Below are 15,049 nucleotides of genomic sequence, written 5' to 3' on the forward strand. Positions count from 1 at the left end.
AAGAGAATCTTCTGACTTCAGAAGGTGCTGGGAACAAACCCTGGTTCTCTGGGAGAGCAGCCAGTGTTTTTCACCAGAGTCACGTCCCAGCCCCAGTAAGCAGTACTTTTAAAGTGTACCCACATGGTGGTTTACAACCATCTCTAACTCCTATTCCAGGGGATCTGTGTGCTCACAGGACACACACAGAGATAAAACATGCACATGAGATAGTCATAACTGTTTTCTAAATGTGGTTATTTACAGCGCCCAGTACACATCACACCATCCCAAGCCCTACCTTTGCCCAAGTGGTTAGATCTGGTGGAGATGGTGGAGACCAAAGCAAGATGGCTTCATTTAAACACACTTACTCATGAGGGTCCCTCCTGAAAATGACTGGAGGTCAGAGAGTAGACTATGCCACCTCAGAATAGTCTGTGGTATGTATTGAGCTGATAGTATTTTGGGAAACTGCAATCATGAGAGAACTCGAGAGGTGTTTTTCCTTTTTTTAATACACAAGTTGAAAATCTGTATACCTGTATATTTACAATTGGCAGTTTTATGTACCAAAGGGCTCCCCAGACAATGTCTACAAGACCACCTTTATTCATTATAGCTTTCTCTGCTCTTCTAGTTTCTAGGAGACCTAAGCCCTGTTCTGTAGATGAGGGTGGGATCTAAGCACCAATTTTCTGACAGTCTCAGATTTTGTGGGATTCTTATATTTATATGGACAACAGACTTTGGTTCTTCTAGTGATCCAGTTGGTGCCAGTTTAATTTGTAGTCCAGTCAAAGTCTGTAGAAGGGCTGTCTCCGAGTCTGGTCCTAGAACAGACATTTTTAAGCTCCAGAAGCAGCAGAATGGGTGATGTTATAGAATCCATAGGCCCTTCCCAGGGAGAAGTCACTCCATCTCTTAGAGATTAATAAAGGGAAAGCTCCTTTAACCTAGGCCGTCCTGCCTGCCTGGCAGAATTATGCTAAGAGATTCAGACTGCTGCTTTTGCTAAATTCTACCTAGTAGTTTTCCTAAGCAAGTTTATTTACATCAATTTCTCATTCCCATTTTCTCCTATAGAAGACCTCTTATGCTAAAACCTTTATAAAGCTTACCTTGTGTATTATTCGCGCAGTAAGGTATTTACCGGGCAAATCTTTTACACATCATCAGTTATTGAGACTTAAAAACTATACAGGTTCATAAAATTTACAAGGATAATACATAAGTGGATGCACATACAAACAAGGCCTAAGGCGGATACAGAAACAAGGAGACAAAGCTTGCCAGGCCTGGGAGTTGTAGAGAGCTTACCTGGCATTCATGAGACCTTGCATCCAATCCCCAATGCTCTAAAAACACAAGTTTTGTTGTTGTGAGAGGTAGTAACTTGTCAGCCCCTATGACGGGGAAAAAAGGGCACACATCAGCCTTATTTAATGAGAAATTCTAAGAGTCCAGAATTTTTGTTTTCTCCCCATATCATCTAATATAGGATCCCAGGGCCAATCTGACGAAGGCCAAGAATCAGGGTTGGTGGAACCAGCCACTGTAGGTAATTAGCTATACAAATGTTATTTGGGTTGTTTGTTGTTGGCGCTGCCTAAAATTGCTTCATACCCAAGGAGCTGTAAAAATAGCTCCTTACGTAGAAGGGAAGATGCTCCGTGGTATCCACATTTACCTGGCAAGCACAGGCTTCTCTCAGATCCTCCGCTGCCAGGTCCACCTGTCACCAATTGCCATGGAGGCAGATATTGTTTCACTGGCACTAACAGAGCTGGCTTCATAGGTGAGCATGCTTCCAAGTCTGTCTCCTGCTTCATGGTGGGGTAGCTCAATGCACTGGGGTGTGATGGTGGCATTAGCCAGGTTTCCTACATGGGTGGGTAACAAGGCCTAGAGCAAGAGAAGCATCCTGACCCTGAGGTATCCATGGAGGATTTAACTGTCACCAACTTGGATGACAGACACACCACCATACTTTACTATGTGACATGTGTAGTCCTGTCGGAACGCTTGGTGCTGCTCTCCGAGGCTCCCTGAACCCTAGGCCAGTCATGAACAGATGACCCAGACCATGCTCAAGACCATCAACACCCAGCCATGCACATAGCCACCAAGGCTGTGCTGTCTTGATAGTACCACTTGCATCCCAGTGGACTCTGGAGATAGGGTCATCCACATTGCTCATCCACAGGGACTATATCCTTCCTTATGTGATCCTGATGGACAAGACCTTCTAGACTACTCATGAAGCTCCTGAGCAAGCTACAGCCTCACCACGGCCAACTGTTAACATCGACGGGAACCTGTGCCATGTTGCCCGGGACTTCCCATAAGTCATGCCTGCTGCTGCATCCTTCTCCCGGGAGAAGAGTTAGGAGCTGCCCGATGGCCAGGTCACTGTTACTGGCGAGAACCAACTCTACTGCCCCCCGGGGTTCTTCCACCTTTCTTTCTGGGTGTGGAATACGATGAGCTTCCCTTCCCTTCCATCTCTGCCCCCCAGGGATTTTCCACCTTTCTTTCTGGGTGTGGAATACAATGAGCTTCCCTTCCATTCCATCTCTAAGTGGGATGTCGATGTCAGCAAAGACTTCAGTGCCAACCCAGTGCTGTCTGTCTGGTGGTAACCCCATGAACTCAGCACTGGTTACTACAAGATGCAGATCACTGCCCTGGCTTCCAGTACCATGAAAATCAACATCCTTGCTCCCCCAGTACACGTGTGGATGGACAGGTGCACCTTAGGCTTACTGTCCATCTTCCGGGAGGTACATACAGCTCACCAAGGAAGAACACAAGGAATATGGCCCTTCCTCTGTGCACTGCAAATGATTTTAGGTGGACAGGGATGGAGCTATACCACACCTTTTCTTAACAAAACATATGCAGAACTGAGACAACTTTGGTCTTTTTGTCAATAGTAAATATACAAAAAATTTCTTTTTCTTGATGCTTTTGACTCGGGATTTAAAAACTGGAATGGTGAAGGTAACAGCAACTGCTTTACAATGTGCCTGAGGACTTTGATTGTATTTATTTTTGTTGCTGCTGCTATATGAAGTCTCTTTTCCTCTCCAACCCAGAAAGGAGGATAGCCTGGTTCATTCTGAGTCCATGCAAGGGAGGCAATTACTTTTGTGTAAATTATAAACTGTAAAAAATATTATCCACCTTAATATTTTGTTTTTATTTTTGAATTGACAGCCATCATACCAAGTCCCCAAAGTCTATTTCTCCAACTTGAGATGTATGGAGGCTTTTAGTCTCTCTGGGATTGAGTTGTATTGTCAAGGCAACCAGGGCTTGCCTGTTCTTAAACTTGAGACCAGTTTAGTAATAAATATATTCACCTTACCAACAAGAAAGGAAGACTGGCTGGCCTGACCCTTTAGCCCTTCCAAAAGGGACCAAAAAGGGGTGTGAGTGTGACCCTAGCAAGGACTACAAGCATGAGATATGACTGGAAAAAGTGAAATAAAAAAAGGAGTCTTAGGAAATCTCTCTACACGCCAGCCCACATGACTTAAACATATGCAAGGGTAAGGCATCGTCATCTACGTACCTAAACGTCAAACCAATCCCTACCTTTTCCCTCTCCCCAAAATACAAGATACAAGGTGCTGCACTAATTCCAGCAGTTAGATGAAAACACAGGTAAGAAGATTTTGGATTCAATCATCAGAGTACCAATTTAAATGATTTTTGTAAACATTTTGATAAAGGCCACATGACACTTGTCATATTGTTCAAATGCCTAGTGGCAGGACTCCCGATGAGACCAAACAGGTCACATAAACCCAATAAGACACTGTAGAGATACAGCCAATGTGACTAAATCCGAAACGGAGCACACGAAGGACCTCGTGTATAATACAAACCAGCTTAATAAATAAAGGAGACATAGGTGCCTGGCTCTGGGAGGAGGTTTGGTTCCAGTGACCTGTTCAGAGTCTTCTCTGAGACTCTACTGCCACTTCCACTTGCGCAAGTCTAATGGTGCGGCCATGAAGTTTGTAACCATCCTGCCGAACTAATGCCACGGTGCCAGGCTGCACCCCAACACCTGCTGGCATGTGACAGATGAGTTCATGCTCATGAGGGTCGTATTTGTCACCGATGGGTGTCATTTTCTCTAGGCCATGCTTGGTAAACACGCTTTTCAGTTTGGCTTCTAGCAGGGACAGCCCTTGGAAGACTTTTTCCAGAGTGAGCTTGTGGTCCTCAGGTTCAGCTCCTTCTGCACAGCACTTGGCAGTCTTCTCCAAAATGTCTGCCACCTCCACCAGGTCCTTGCAGAAGCTCTGGATCCCTACACAGAAACCAAACACACGGCTGAGAACAATGCTGACCTCAGGGGCAGAATCTGGAGAAGGCCCAGGGTAGTGGCTGGTACACTTTATTCCTAGCATTTCTGAGAGGGGGAAGGTCGTCATACAGGACTCGGGGACTCAGCTTAAGCATCCCAGCTCCACCGACAAGTCAGTGCCGTTTTTGCAAAGTGTGTCCTTTTGGAGACAGCCAGCTATCTCCGGGAATCCTACTGGGAAACTGGGAAATTACAACTTGACTAAGTAAGTCTACGTAAACAGACTAAAAACAGGTTTATCTGAGTTGTGCAGGGGCCATTCTCAAGAGGTAAGATAGGAAGATTTCATTGGGAGGCCATGGGTTGGGAATACCAAACAGAAAAAACATTATGCTAAAGCTGCCAAGAGCCACTTGTTCTTGAGGCTGGCTAGATAGGAAGGTATGGCACACCTGTAGCTGAGGCGAGTTTCCTTCCTATGGACAGTGACCTAGACTAACCACATGTAAGCAATAGAAAAACACTGACTGAGGGATCTGAGAAAGCTGACCAGAACATGGCAGGCTAGAGGAGCAAGGAACAGTGGGAACCTGACTGGAGCTAGTCCAACAGCAGTGGTATTAGCCTGTGCCTGCTGACTTACAGGCATGCACCCGGGCCCATAAGGAAGGAATGGACCCGAGTGCCACGTGAAGCAGTGTGGCATCATCCAGTGTAGAGTAGGAGGGGGCAGGAGAGAGAGGATGAGCAGAGGTGCTTCAGAAAAACAAGCCCCGACCGAGAGCGGACTGTGGGTTTTCAGAGCTGCCTATCATGCTCAAGCCCGCCGCTCTGAGCATGTGTGAGTGCTCGGCCACTGAGCTGCATCTCCAGCCCTCTGGCACAAGTGTGAGAGCAGCAAGCTTCTGTGCTGACCTGTGTGCTGCCAGGGGAGACCTTGCTTCTAAGTCAGTGAAGCAGTGGAAATCTGGCTAAACAGAGCCCAAGTTCTCCTTGCTACACCAAGGCCCAGTGTCTGACTGCATTCTCAGCATTGCATTAGGATTATTTTGTGTGTGCTGTGTATATATGCTTTCCTGTGTGTGCACACCGGTAAAGTCACCACAGGTCAACACTGGATGATTTGCTCTCGGGTTTTCACAGTCTTCTATTGGGCAAAGAGCTGGACATTTCAGCCAAACCGAGTGCTCTGTGAGCCTGTCTCCTCCCACAGCACTGGGGTTAGTGACACGTCTGACCTTCTTTTTCATATGAGTTCTGGGTATCCCAACTGAGCCCTTCAGGCTTGCAAAGAAATTACCCACTGAACCATCTCCTCAGTTCCAATTTATTACATTATTTTAATAGGTAGTAATCTCTTGGAAAAAAGAATCTTGTGACCAAGAAGAGAGACTACAAAATTAAACTATGCATGCAAGGAGGTGAGACAGTTGTCATGATTTATCTGTTAAAAATGCTCTACTTTCTGCCAGGCACAGTAGTTCACCATCTTTGGGAGGCAGAGACAGACAGGACTCTCTGTTAAGTTCCAAGGCCAGCCTCAAACTGGTCTACATAGAGGGTTCCAGAATAAGCAGGGCTACATAGGAGACCCTGTCTCAAAAGACAAAAACAAAAAACCAAAAACCCACTGTACATTTCTTTTCTCTTCATGAGCATCCAAAAACCCTTTGGCTTCCTAAGTATCTCTGGTCACCAGAAGAAATTCCCTCTGCTAATGACTGTTATGGACTCTTTGGCTAGATACATTTTAGGATAATAAACTGGTTAGCAGTTGCTAACATGAGTTTGTTCCCAGATATCTTACCATTTGTTTCTTGAGTAAACTGATAATAACTAGCTCTAACTCAAAGCTTGACTTCTGGTGTCCATCCGTCTTGCTCATCAAGCAGGTGGAACATCAGAAATTCTCCCATTGCTAAAACTGTGCTATTTGCAACAGACATTTCCTTAACTCAGCAGCCAACAACTGTCTTCTGTAAAATGCCACACGGGAAGCATTTTAGGCTTTGTGGGACAAGAGGCAAAAAGGCAAGGACTTTATGTTCTGTAGGTAAAGAGAAAACAAGCTTATATGGATTAAAAAAAAAATCATGACATTTAAAACTGTAAATATTACCTGGCTATGGTTTGCTGAGCCTTGCTATAGGTAGGGGTAGGTGTGTGTGTGTGTGTGTCTGTCTGTCTGTCTGTCTGTCTGTCTCTCATTTTAGCTTCCTTCAGGCTGTTCTATAAATCACCAACTTGCAGAGTACTGACAGCAACTAAGAATTCTTGTTCATAGCAGTGCAGACTTTCCCTGTGGTTACAGACCAATGCTGCTTACAGCAAGCAAACTTTAGCGTCCCTGGTTATGCACTGTTCTTTGAATTCTCCTTTGAATGTCTTAAAGATTCACTAGTTTATTTTTGACAGAAATGGTTGTGTACAGACTAAAATGTTAGACATTTACTAATTGTACATGCTTAGAAAAGCAAAGGCCAGCATTATCATAGCGATGGTTAACATGACATTATTCCCATGAACAGCAGAGAAAGTCTGTGGGGAGGAAGTCTGTGGGAGGAGGAACGAGATCAGTTAAAGACTCAGGCATATTTCCACTTACTCTCAGTTTACAAAGGTCCCCTTCAACCAAACTTACTCATTTGTGAATCATCCCTTACCAAATATCTTCGCGTCTTCCACACATCTCTGGGTTCTTCTCCTTATGTTTTCACAATCAGCGACAGCTCTCTGGTATCTCAGCTAAACATCAAAAGCAAAATCAAAGGATGAGAAACCACCCGGAAAGAATGCTTTTACTTTATAAATTTCATGCTTCTAACAGTGACATGGCTCTCAGCATGTACAAAGGCTCCAATAAAAACCAATAGTGTGAAGCTGTCTGCTCTCCAAGCTACCAAAGAGGCAATCTACTTACTCTTCAGTGGCTTGTAAGTAATTCTGACTAGCTTCAGCCCATCACTTTCAAGTTCATTATTCAGAGAAAAGTTTCCAATTTAGGCAACACTGCCAAGCTTTCCTTCATTAATCTGAACTCTAATATGCCTTAGTAAGTTTGAAAACCCATCACCCATTTCCAGGCAGTTCTCAGCCGGTTTAGTTCTCTTCTCGCTTGTAATCCCTGGTTTCTTTAACTGCTCTCCTAAGACACGGTTCCCAGCACCCTTTGGTCCTGAGGGGCGCTGTTCTGCTTTGTAATCCTTCTGCTTTATTGGTTTCTTCTCAAAGTGCTCAGTCTTGACCGTGTCCAGGAAGTCAGACGCCATCTGACTAGGAGAGTACAAAGAGCCAACACACCCAACAAATATTTACTCTCTATCACCTGACTGGCACCACACGCATCACCTTTACCTTGGCAAGCCATCAGCTATCTAAATGCTGGATACAAGAGGGAGCCAAAAGGAGGCACATCCTTAGCCATGAGGCACTTTAAAAACCACAGACCTTTTTTCTTTTTTTGGCCTAATGGGCCCAGTGGAGGAAGAGGTTAAAGAGCCATTTTAGAGGAAAATTTATTTTGAAAAAAGACACACACACAACACTTCGCTTGAACATTTAAACCCAGAGAAGAGACATAAACAAACAAATGATATAAAGTCTACTACTCACTGTTAAATCCTGGACTTCCTTTTCCAGTTTAACAGCTTTGAGCCTTAAGGCCTGCTCAGCAAGGGAGGGTCCCAGTCCATCAGGAGGGTCCTCAGAACTGCAGTCTTCCCCAGCAGTTCTTTGGGTGGCAGTGCTGAATGGGTGTAGCCATCCCCTAAGAGGGTGGGGCCGGGCAGCGGCACACAAATGCAAAACCACAACGGTTAGTGCCCAAAGCACCCACACTGACACTCTCCACAGTTTCCAATCAGTCTTATCCACAAACGAAGTCCTTCCTAGGCATTTTTCTGCTTCATCTGCCTCAGGTTTTTAATTACCCAGTACCTGAAACACGACTAGATTTTAAAGTGGTCTTAAAAGCAGTAGCTTTTTTTTTTTTTTTTGGTTTTTCGAGATAGGGTTTCTCTGTATAGCTCTGGCTGTCTTGGAACTCACTCTGTAGACCAGGCTAGCCTCGAACTCAGAAATCCGCCTGCCTCTGCCTCCCGAGTGCTGGGATTAAAGGCGTGCGCCACCACGCCCGGCAAAAGCAGTAGCTTTAAGGTGAGAAAAACAGCCCAGCAGTTAAGAGCACTGGCTGTTCTCCCAGAAGACCTGGATTCAATTCCACGCATTCCATATGGCAGCGCACAACCACCTGTAACTCCAGTTCTCGAGGATCTCAATGCCTTTTGGCTTCTGTGGGCAGCAGACATGCAGGTGGTGTACAGACATAATGTAGGCAAAACTCTCATACACTTAAAGTTTATCAGTATGTAGTGGTCGTCATGCCATGGAATTTACCATTTAAACTGTACAACTGAAACATTTTTACTATGTCTAAAATCATGATGTCAGAATATCTTTGTCACCGTAAAAACAAGGTCTGTCCTTAGTATATCACTTACCATCTCCTCTTAAATCGTTTGCCCCAGGTAAGCCTGACAGTATTGTGTTCTACAGACATGTCTTTTATGGACGCTTAGTGTCAACAAAACCATAACAGATGGTCACTTAGATAGACGCAGCTTCTCACTTAGAATGTGTTTCAGAGTCATTCATGTTTTTGTGATACAGATAAAAATACTAACAAGTTTTTTTTTTTTTTTTAATTAAAAAGAATAGGGATACAGTGAATTAACTGACAAGTAGAAAATATTAGGTTACACAGGAATTTAGGCTGAGACAGGGAGATCAAGGGGATAGGTCTAGTTAATCTCCCCTGTAGGAGCAGTCATTAAGTCATAAATATCCAGAGGGGAGAAGCCACGGTGGACATCTTCTGCACACACTGTCAAAACTCACTCAGTCCCCAGAGGAAGGCTTTGCCATGACCCTGAACCTCACAAAAGGAAGGCGGCTTTGCCATTCCTCCATGGGCCTGAGGCTCCGGGGTCTTTGACATGGTCAGCTGATGTCGCCACAGTCACTATGGACTTTAATCTCTCTCAGGGTTTTCTCTTTTCCCTACATCTCCATTTTGTATTTCTCAATGTTCAGGATGAATTTTCACTCCTGGTCCAGTGGCAGTTTGCTGCGGTACTCAGCACCAGACAGACAGCAGTAAAGCTGCCATCTTTTTTTTTTTTAAAGATTTATTTATTTATTATATGTAAGTACATTGTAGCTGTCTTCAGACACTCCAGAAGAGGGAGTCAGATCTCGTTATGGATGGTTGTGAGCCACCATGTGGTTGCTGGGATTTGAACTCCGGACCTTCAGAAGAGCAGTCGGGTGCTCTTACCCACTAAGCCATCTCACCAGCCCAAAGCTGCCATCTTTTGCTGTTCGCCTTTTGGCTACTCCATGCTAGTGCTCCCACCCTGTCCCTTTGGGCTGCCTTCTTGCACTCAGGTGCTACAGAAGCCTTGTGGGCATCTGTCTTGGCCTCCTCATGTCTGGAGACAGGCTCTTCATTGGATCCATGGACCTTTACAGGCCTCGAAGGCACCCAAAGTGGCTGATCTGCACCTTCAGGAAAAACACAAACATATCCTCACCCCCACATTAGCACAGGCCAGATCATTCTCCTGCCATGACGTCTTCCCATATAGCACCTTAGGTTTTACTACTCTGTCCTTTGGTGACCAGTGTCATTCTGCGCAGTGAGGTTATCTACTATACAATTAAATATTTTAATGTAAACAAGGCCTTGTTTAGGTAACTGGGTCGGGGTATAGCTCTACCCTTTTAGCTGTTTGCTGTTTGAGACATCTGTGGGATCTTTCTACAATAGCCTGTCCCTGGGGGTTGTAAGGATGCCTGTGTTGTGAGCTGGTTTATGTTGGGCACAAAAGTTTTTAATGCAGAAGATGTATAAAAGGGAATTATTTGCCACCTAAAGATGCTGTGGATAGCTCAAAATGGCAAATGCTGCAGTGCAGTGAGCAGTGTGGTACGCTCTGCAGCCTCCTGTGTGGAGAGAGGCATGAACAATCTGAGAATCGGTATCAGCATTAAACATGCACAAACTATTTCCCAAAGGAAGTTACATGAGTAACAGCCATCTGCCAGAGAGCTCTGTGACGTAACCCCCTGGGGTTAACACTTCATGTGCGACAGGCGGAAAAGGACCCCAGTGGGTGCCCTGCTTAACCCCTTCCCTAGCCAGTCCTGTGCAGATGGCGATTTACTGTATAAAGAGGCGGCATTTAGACGGTACAAGCATGACTAAGGGCTTGTATTAAGGCAGACTACGCAGCAGTAGGGAAGCAGAGCAGGGATCCTGAGACCAAGGCGTTTCTCGTACACTACCTTCAGCCAATGGCAGAGGGAGACCTCAGTGTCACCAAATATGACAAACACAGCAAGAGTTCTGGGTCCTACATAAAAGACCGTGTAACTTTTGATCCAGGCTTGTAGCGCCTCCAAGGCTTGCATTATTCTGACTACAGGGGTGTTGTCACTGTGAACACTGATGGGAAAAGAAGAAATGGCCCAGCAGCAGGCGATGGCAGTCCTGCTGCAGGGATCCACTGCCCTCTTGTGGCTCGTAAACTCTGTAACTGCCTCCATTTATCCCATTTCTTTCTTTCTTTTTTTACAACAAAGATTGGGTGTTCTGGGGACTACTAGACTATTCTGTGTTTGGCCTGTAATTGTTTTCCACCAAAGCAATAGTTGCAGTGAATACCCCATCGGATGCTGCAAAATGGCCAATTATCTACAGACCAGTTTCTCTGATAGTCAAGTGGTCTAGGAGAAAAAATTTCCATCACAGGTGTGTGCCTAGTAGTACTGACTGGGGCTGCTAGTGAAAACAGCCTGTCAAGGACTACCTAGCATTGATGGGGCTGCAATGTTTTTACCCTGACTTCACGGTTTCTCAAAATCTCTAAGTACTGAAATATAACTGCCTATCTCTAGAATCTATGTATCCCATACTTCTTATACTCAACACTTAGACTTGGGTAAGTGAAATAATATCGCACAGCTAATGAAATGGCTAAGGTCCCAACAATGGGGACATATACTCAGGAACTGCTTCCAGGATTCCTTTGGGGAACTTTCACACAGGCTTTTTAAGAAAGGACATTCCCACAAGCCATTGCCTTGCCAAGGACATTTGATTGCACAAGCACAAAACATAGTCACCCCCAAAAGGAAACATGTGACTTGTGAAGAGGCATGATGACATTTAACATTTACATGGGCATAAATGAGCCTAGATCTTTCCCATTCTCGCCACCTAAATGAAAAAGAAAGAAACACCTCTCCTTGTAGCTCCCCTATCAACTGGCCAGGGAAAGAGGCAAACTTTCTGCTCCTGACTTCCTCCACAATAAACTTTCCTTGCAATAAAACTATGTGTGTGTACCTGTCCTTGGCTTCTATGGGCATAGGGAAGTGAGGCCTTGCATCTGGTATTACTAAAATAGTTCAGTTTACATAGGAATGTAGCCTAGGACCTTGTTCAGAGCAGATCCTGGAGTGTGGCAGTCCTGACTTCGAATTTAACCCCCTCCTGGATCCTGGTAATTATTTCAAGTGAAAAAACTACCAAGAGTTCTTTAAAACAAGCAGTTCATTACTTACAGGAACAGGGATGTACTGGACGGTGGTCACTGAGATGGCAGAAATTTAAGCAAAGGTTTAAGGGGGTGGGGGGGCGTGGGGTAGAAGTCTGCTTTAAAGAGAACATTCTAGGCAGAGTGCAGAGCTAGCTTGAAGATACAGGTGAGAGAATTTTCATCTCCCAGACTTTTCAGGCCGGTCTAGAATTTTATGATGGTTTGATATCCAATTCTACATGGTTCCAAATATTTGGCTCAGAAAATATGGTTATTATAGATATGTCTGGAGCAAATTACATATGGTCAAAGACCATCCGTCCTAGAAAACTACATTTATCCTGGATAAACAGAGAGCTGGTCAAAACAGGGCCAATTTAAAGAGAAAAGTCATTGCTCAGAACAGTTCCTCCTTCAGATGAAACTAATGTTTATTTCCTTACCTTACCCAACAAACTGCCAAAGGTTTGAAAACAAACCGCCCTGCCCTAAGCAACAAATCCAACATCTCACAGCTTTGGTATGTCGGGTGTTAGGTCAGGTGCATTAAGATTTTTCTTTTTAAAAAAAGGAGTGATAAATGGCCATGCAAATTTCCTGGATTTCCCCACAGCTAATTTACAAGTCAGAGTTCTCTAACTCACAGTCAGTCTTTTTATTCATTCTCAGGAATGAACTAACACAAAACACCTGTTGGTGAATCACTACTGGTTCCTCGACTGGGTAACTTCCTTAAGGTTTAGGTCTGGAGGAGTTAGCAAATTTCCCCTAAATTCCAGTCTCCTCAACTACTAAACATGAAATAGTAAAAAGAACTAACCCTAGTTCTGCAGCCCACTGACGACAATGGTCATTTAAAGTATCCCTAAGACTGATGGATGGCTGATACGGGAACCCATCTAGTACCTTCCTTTTACACTCGGGTAAAGAACGCCCCTGAGAAGGTGGAAAGACTGCCTGCCCTAAAACCACATGGGGTCCGGCTAAGATCCCTAAGACATCCATCGCTGCAAGAAACAGGTGATACATCCATCCCTGCAAGAATGACAAGCAGGGGCTAGGAAAGAGTTCGTCTGCTGATTCAGTCATGCCTGGGGTTCCCCCTCCTGGGACATGGCCTGGGATCCAGTCATCTTCCAAGGTAGGGGAAAGCGCGCCTATGGGCCTCAGCCTCCCTTGCAAGAGCCGCGGCGTGGACGCCGGGTCATGGGACCTGCAGGAGGCCGGTCCTCTGCGCAGTCCAGCTAACCGTCGCTTTCTTTCCCAGGGCTGCCCATCGCCGCGCTCCCGCCGCCGCCTGCCCGGCCCCGCCGCCCCTCTTACCTGCTCTCTGACACAGCCCCCGAGGCCAGGAGGCGCTGCAGCCGCTGCACCGCCCACAACGAACGCGCCGCCATGTTCCAGAGTAGAGCGCCCACACTACGCCTGCGCACTCGAGCCAAGCCGAGAGTCCCGCCCTCCGAAAAACCACGCCCCCCAGCAGGCACAGGACTTCCGGTTTCCTGTGCGCTACTCTGCTCTTCCGGGCATGGCGCTACTCTGCTGGCCGGTGGTGGATGTAGGCGTGAGGACGCTTGTCTCTAGAGGCTCGTAGTAGGTGTGGGGTTCCCGGTGAGTGCAGTGGGTCCTCGCCTCATCCTCGAGAAGCGATCGCGCGGTAGATGTAAAATGTGGCCAATGCGTAAAGGAGAAGGGCACGGCGCTGCGAAAGTTTAGGGCCGAGGAGATGGCTCCCCGGGCCAAGTCGCTGGCCGCCGAGCCTCAACATCGTGGGTTCGATCCTGGGACCCACTTGGGGAGATCCGACTTCCTCAACACGTCCCCTGACTTCACTACGACCTCAGTCGTCTACGCGCCACGCACATACAAAACCGCAAAGGACAGACTTAGAGTACAAGCCGAATACTGATGGATGAAAAGTGGAAGTTGTTCAGGGAGTAACGTCCTTTGTAAAGAAAGAGCCAGTGAAGAGGGATAGTGGGAAGAAAAAAAAATTCAAATATGGGGAAGGGGTACGGAAACGTGAAGACTGGAGAATTGGCGCAACCAGGTTGCATCTTCCCGTTACTCCCACGTGTTTTTTCTTTCGATGGTTTTCCGACTTGTGTGTTAATGATGTATGTTGTTTCCTCTTAAAAATCTAAGCGCTTTCAGGGCAGAACTATATTATCTAATTATGATTACAGTAATTTGACAACAGGTATATAGTGACTCAGGCCTGTAATCTCAATCACTTCCTTTTAAGGCAAGAGGATCACAAGATTGAGCCCAGCCTGAGTAACTTAGTGTGGTCATCTCAAAATACAAGAGAGCTGGGGATACAGCACAGCCAGTGGTCGAGGGCTTGCTCCTAGGACATGCTAGGCTTTTCCTCAGTATTGGAAAAAAGTCACTTTGCTGTACAGAGAAAAATCGAAGGGTGTAAAAAGCGGCAGGGGAGAGCCCGCTGCTGGAAGAGTCCAGGCAAGAGAGGATAGAGTGTTTTATTCTGGTTCTTGGGAGAGGGTCTTACTATGCAGCCCTGAACTCGTGCTTCCCTCTCTTCGGTGATGGGACTGCAGTGCAGGGCATCTCATCCCTACCACCGTAGTGGAGTTTCAGAGAAACCTTACAACCTGATGCAAGTCGCTGTGCGTACATCTATTTCCTTAGTATTTTCTCTTGCTTCTTCTTTTATTTATTTTGCAATTTAGAATTTGACTTTTGTGCTAGGTCTTGATCATTGATATTTTGCCCAGTAAATACTTGTTAAATGAGTGAAGTTGGATGATGTCAGTGAAGATACGGGTCAATTTTATTTATTTATTTTTTAATATGTGTGTACATCTATGTATATGGCTACACCTAGGCGGGCATGCAGTCACAGGACCATTTGCAGTAGTCAAGTTTTGTCTTTAAACTGTGTGGGTTCTGGGGATTGACTTCAGGGCATCAGGCTTGGTGGCAAGCACCCTTTACCTGCTGAGCCATTTCGCCGGCCCAAGATGTAGATGCATTTTCGGGTCTTGCTTGGTGTGCTGTTGCATGACTTTGATCCCAGCGCTAGATCTCTGTCAGTTCGAAGTCAGTCAGATCTATGTATTAAATTCTAGACCAGCTAGAGCTACTTTTTATTTTTTTTCCTTAGATGGGGTTTCCCTGTGTGGTC

General features: G+C 45.6%; 1 protein-coding gene across 1 annotated transcript; it reads right to left on the minus strand.

The window, feature by feature from the left end:
- Positions 1 to 479: 479 nt before the first annotated feature.
- Grpel2 (GrpE like 2, mitochondrial) lies at positions 480 to 13,316 on the minus strand. Its single transcript, XM_021150616.3, has 4 exons — positions 13,225 to 13,316; positions 7,913 to 8,066; positions 6,964 to 7,045; positions 480 to 4,303 (listed from the first exon to the last, which is right to left on the minus strand). The coding sequence occupies exons 1-4, from the start codon at positions 13,296 to 13,298 to the stop codon at positions 3,939 to 3,941; spliced, it is 675 nt and encodes a 224-aa protein (XP_021006275.1). The 5' UTR covers positions 13,299 to 13,316; the 3' UTR covers positions 480 to 3,938.
- Between the last annotated feature and the right edge of the window lie 1,733 nt (positions 13,317 to 15,049).

This window comes from Mus caroli, unplaced genomic scaffold (genome assembly GCF_978045245.1).
Source record: "Mus caroli unplaced genomic scaffold, Mus_caroli_1 scaffold_19, whole genome shotgun sequence".
In the NCBI taxonomy this organism is placed as follows: Eukaryota; Metazoa; Chordata; class Mammalia; order Rodentia; family Muridae; genus Mus; species Mus caroli.

Bases quoted from the DNA above. Each gene is read 5' to 3' on its own strand.
- Grpel2 (XM_021150616.3), bottom strand. From the start codon at position 13,298: ATGGCGGCGCGTTCGTTGTGGGCGGTGCAGCGGCTGCAGCGCCTCCTG. The intron at 7,046-7,912 runs GTGAGTAGTAGA...TTTGATGTTTAG, and splicing joins AGGAAGTCCAGGATTTAACA to CTGAGATACCAGAGAGCTGT. The intron at 4,304-6,963 runs GTAAGGGATGAT...GTTTCTGTGTAG, and splicing joins GGAAGACGCGAAGATATTTG to GGATCCAGAGCTTCTGCAAG.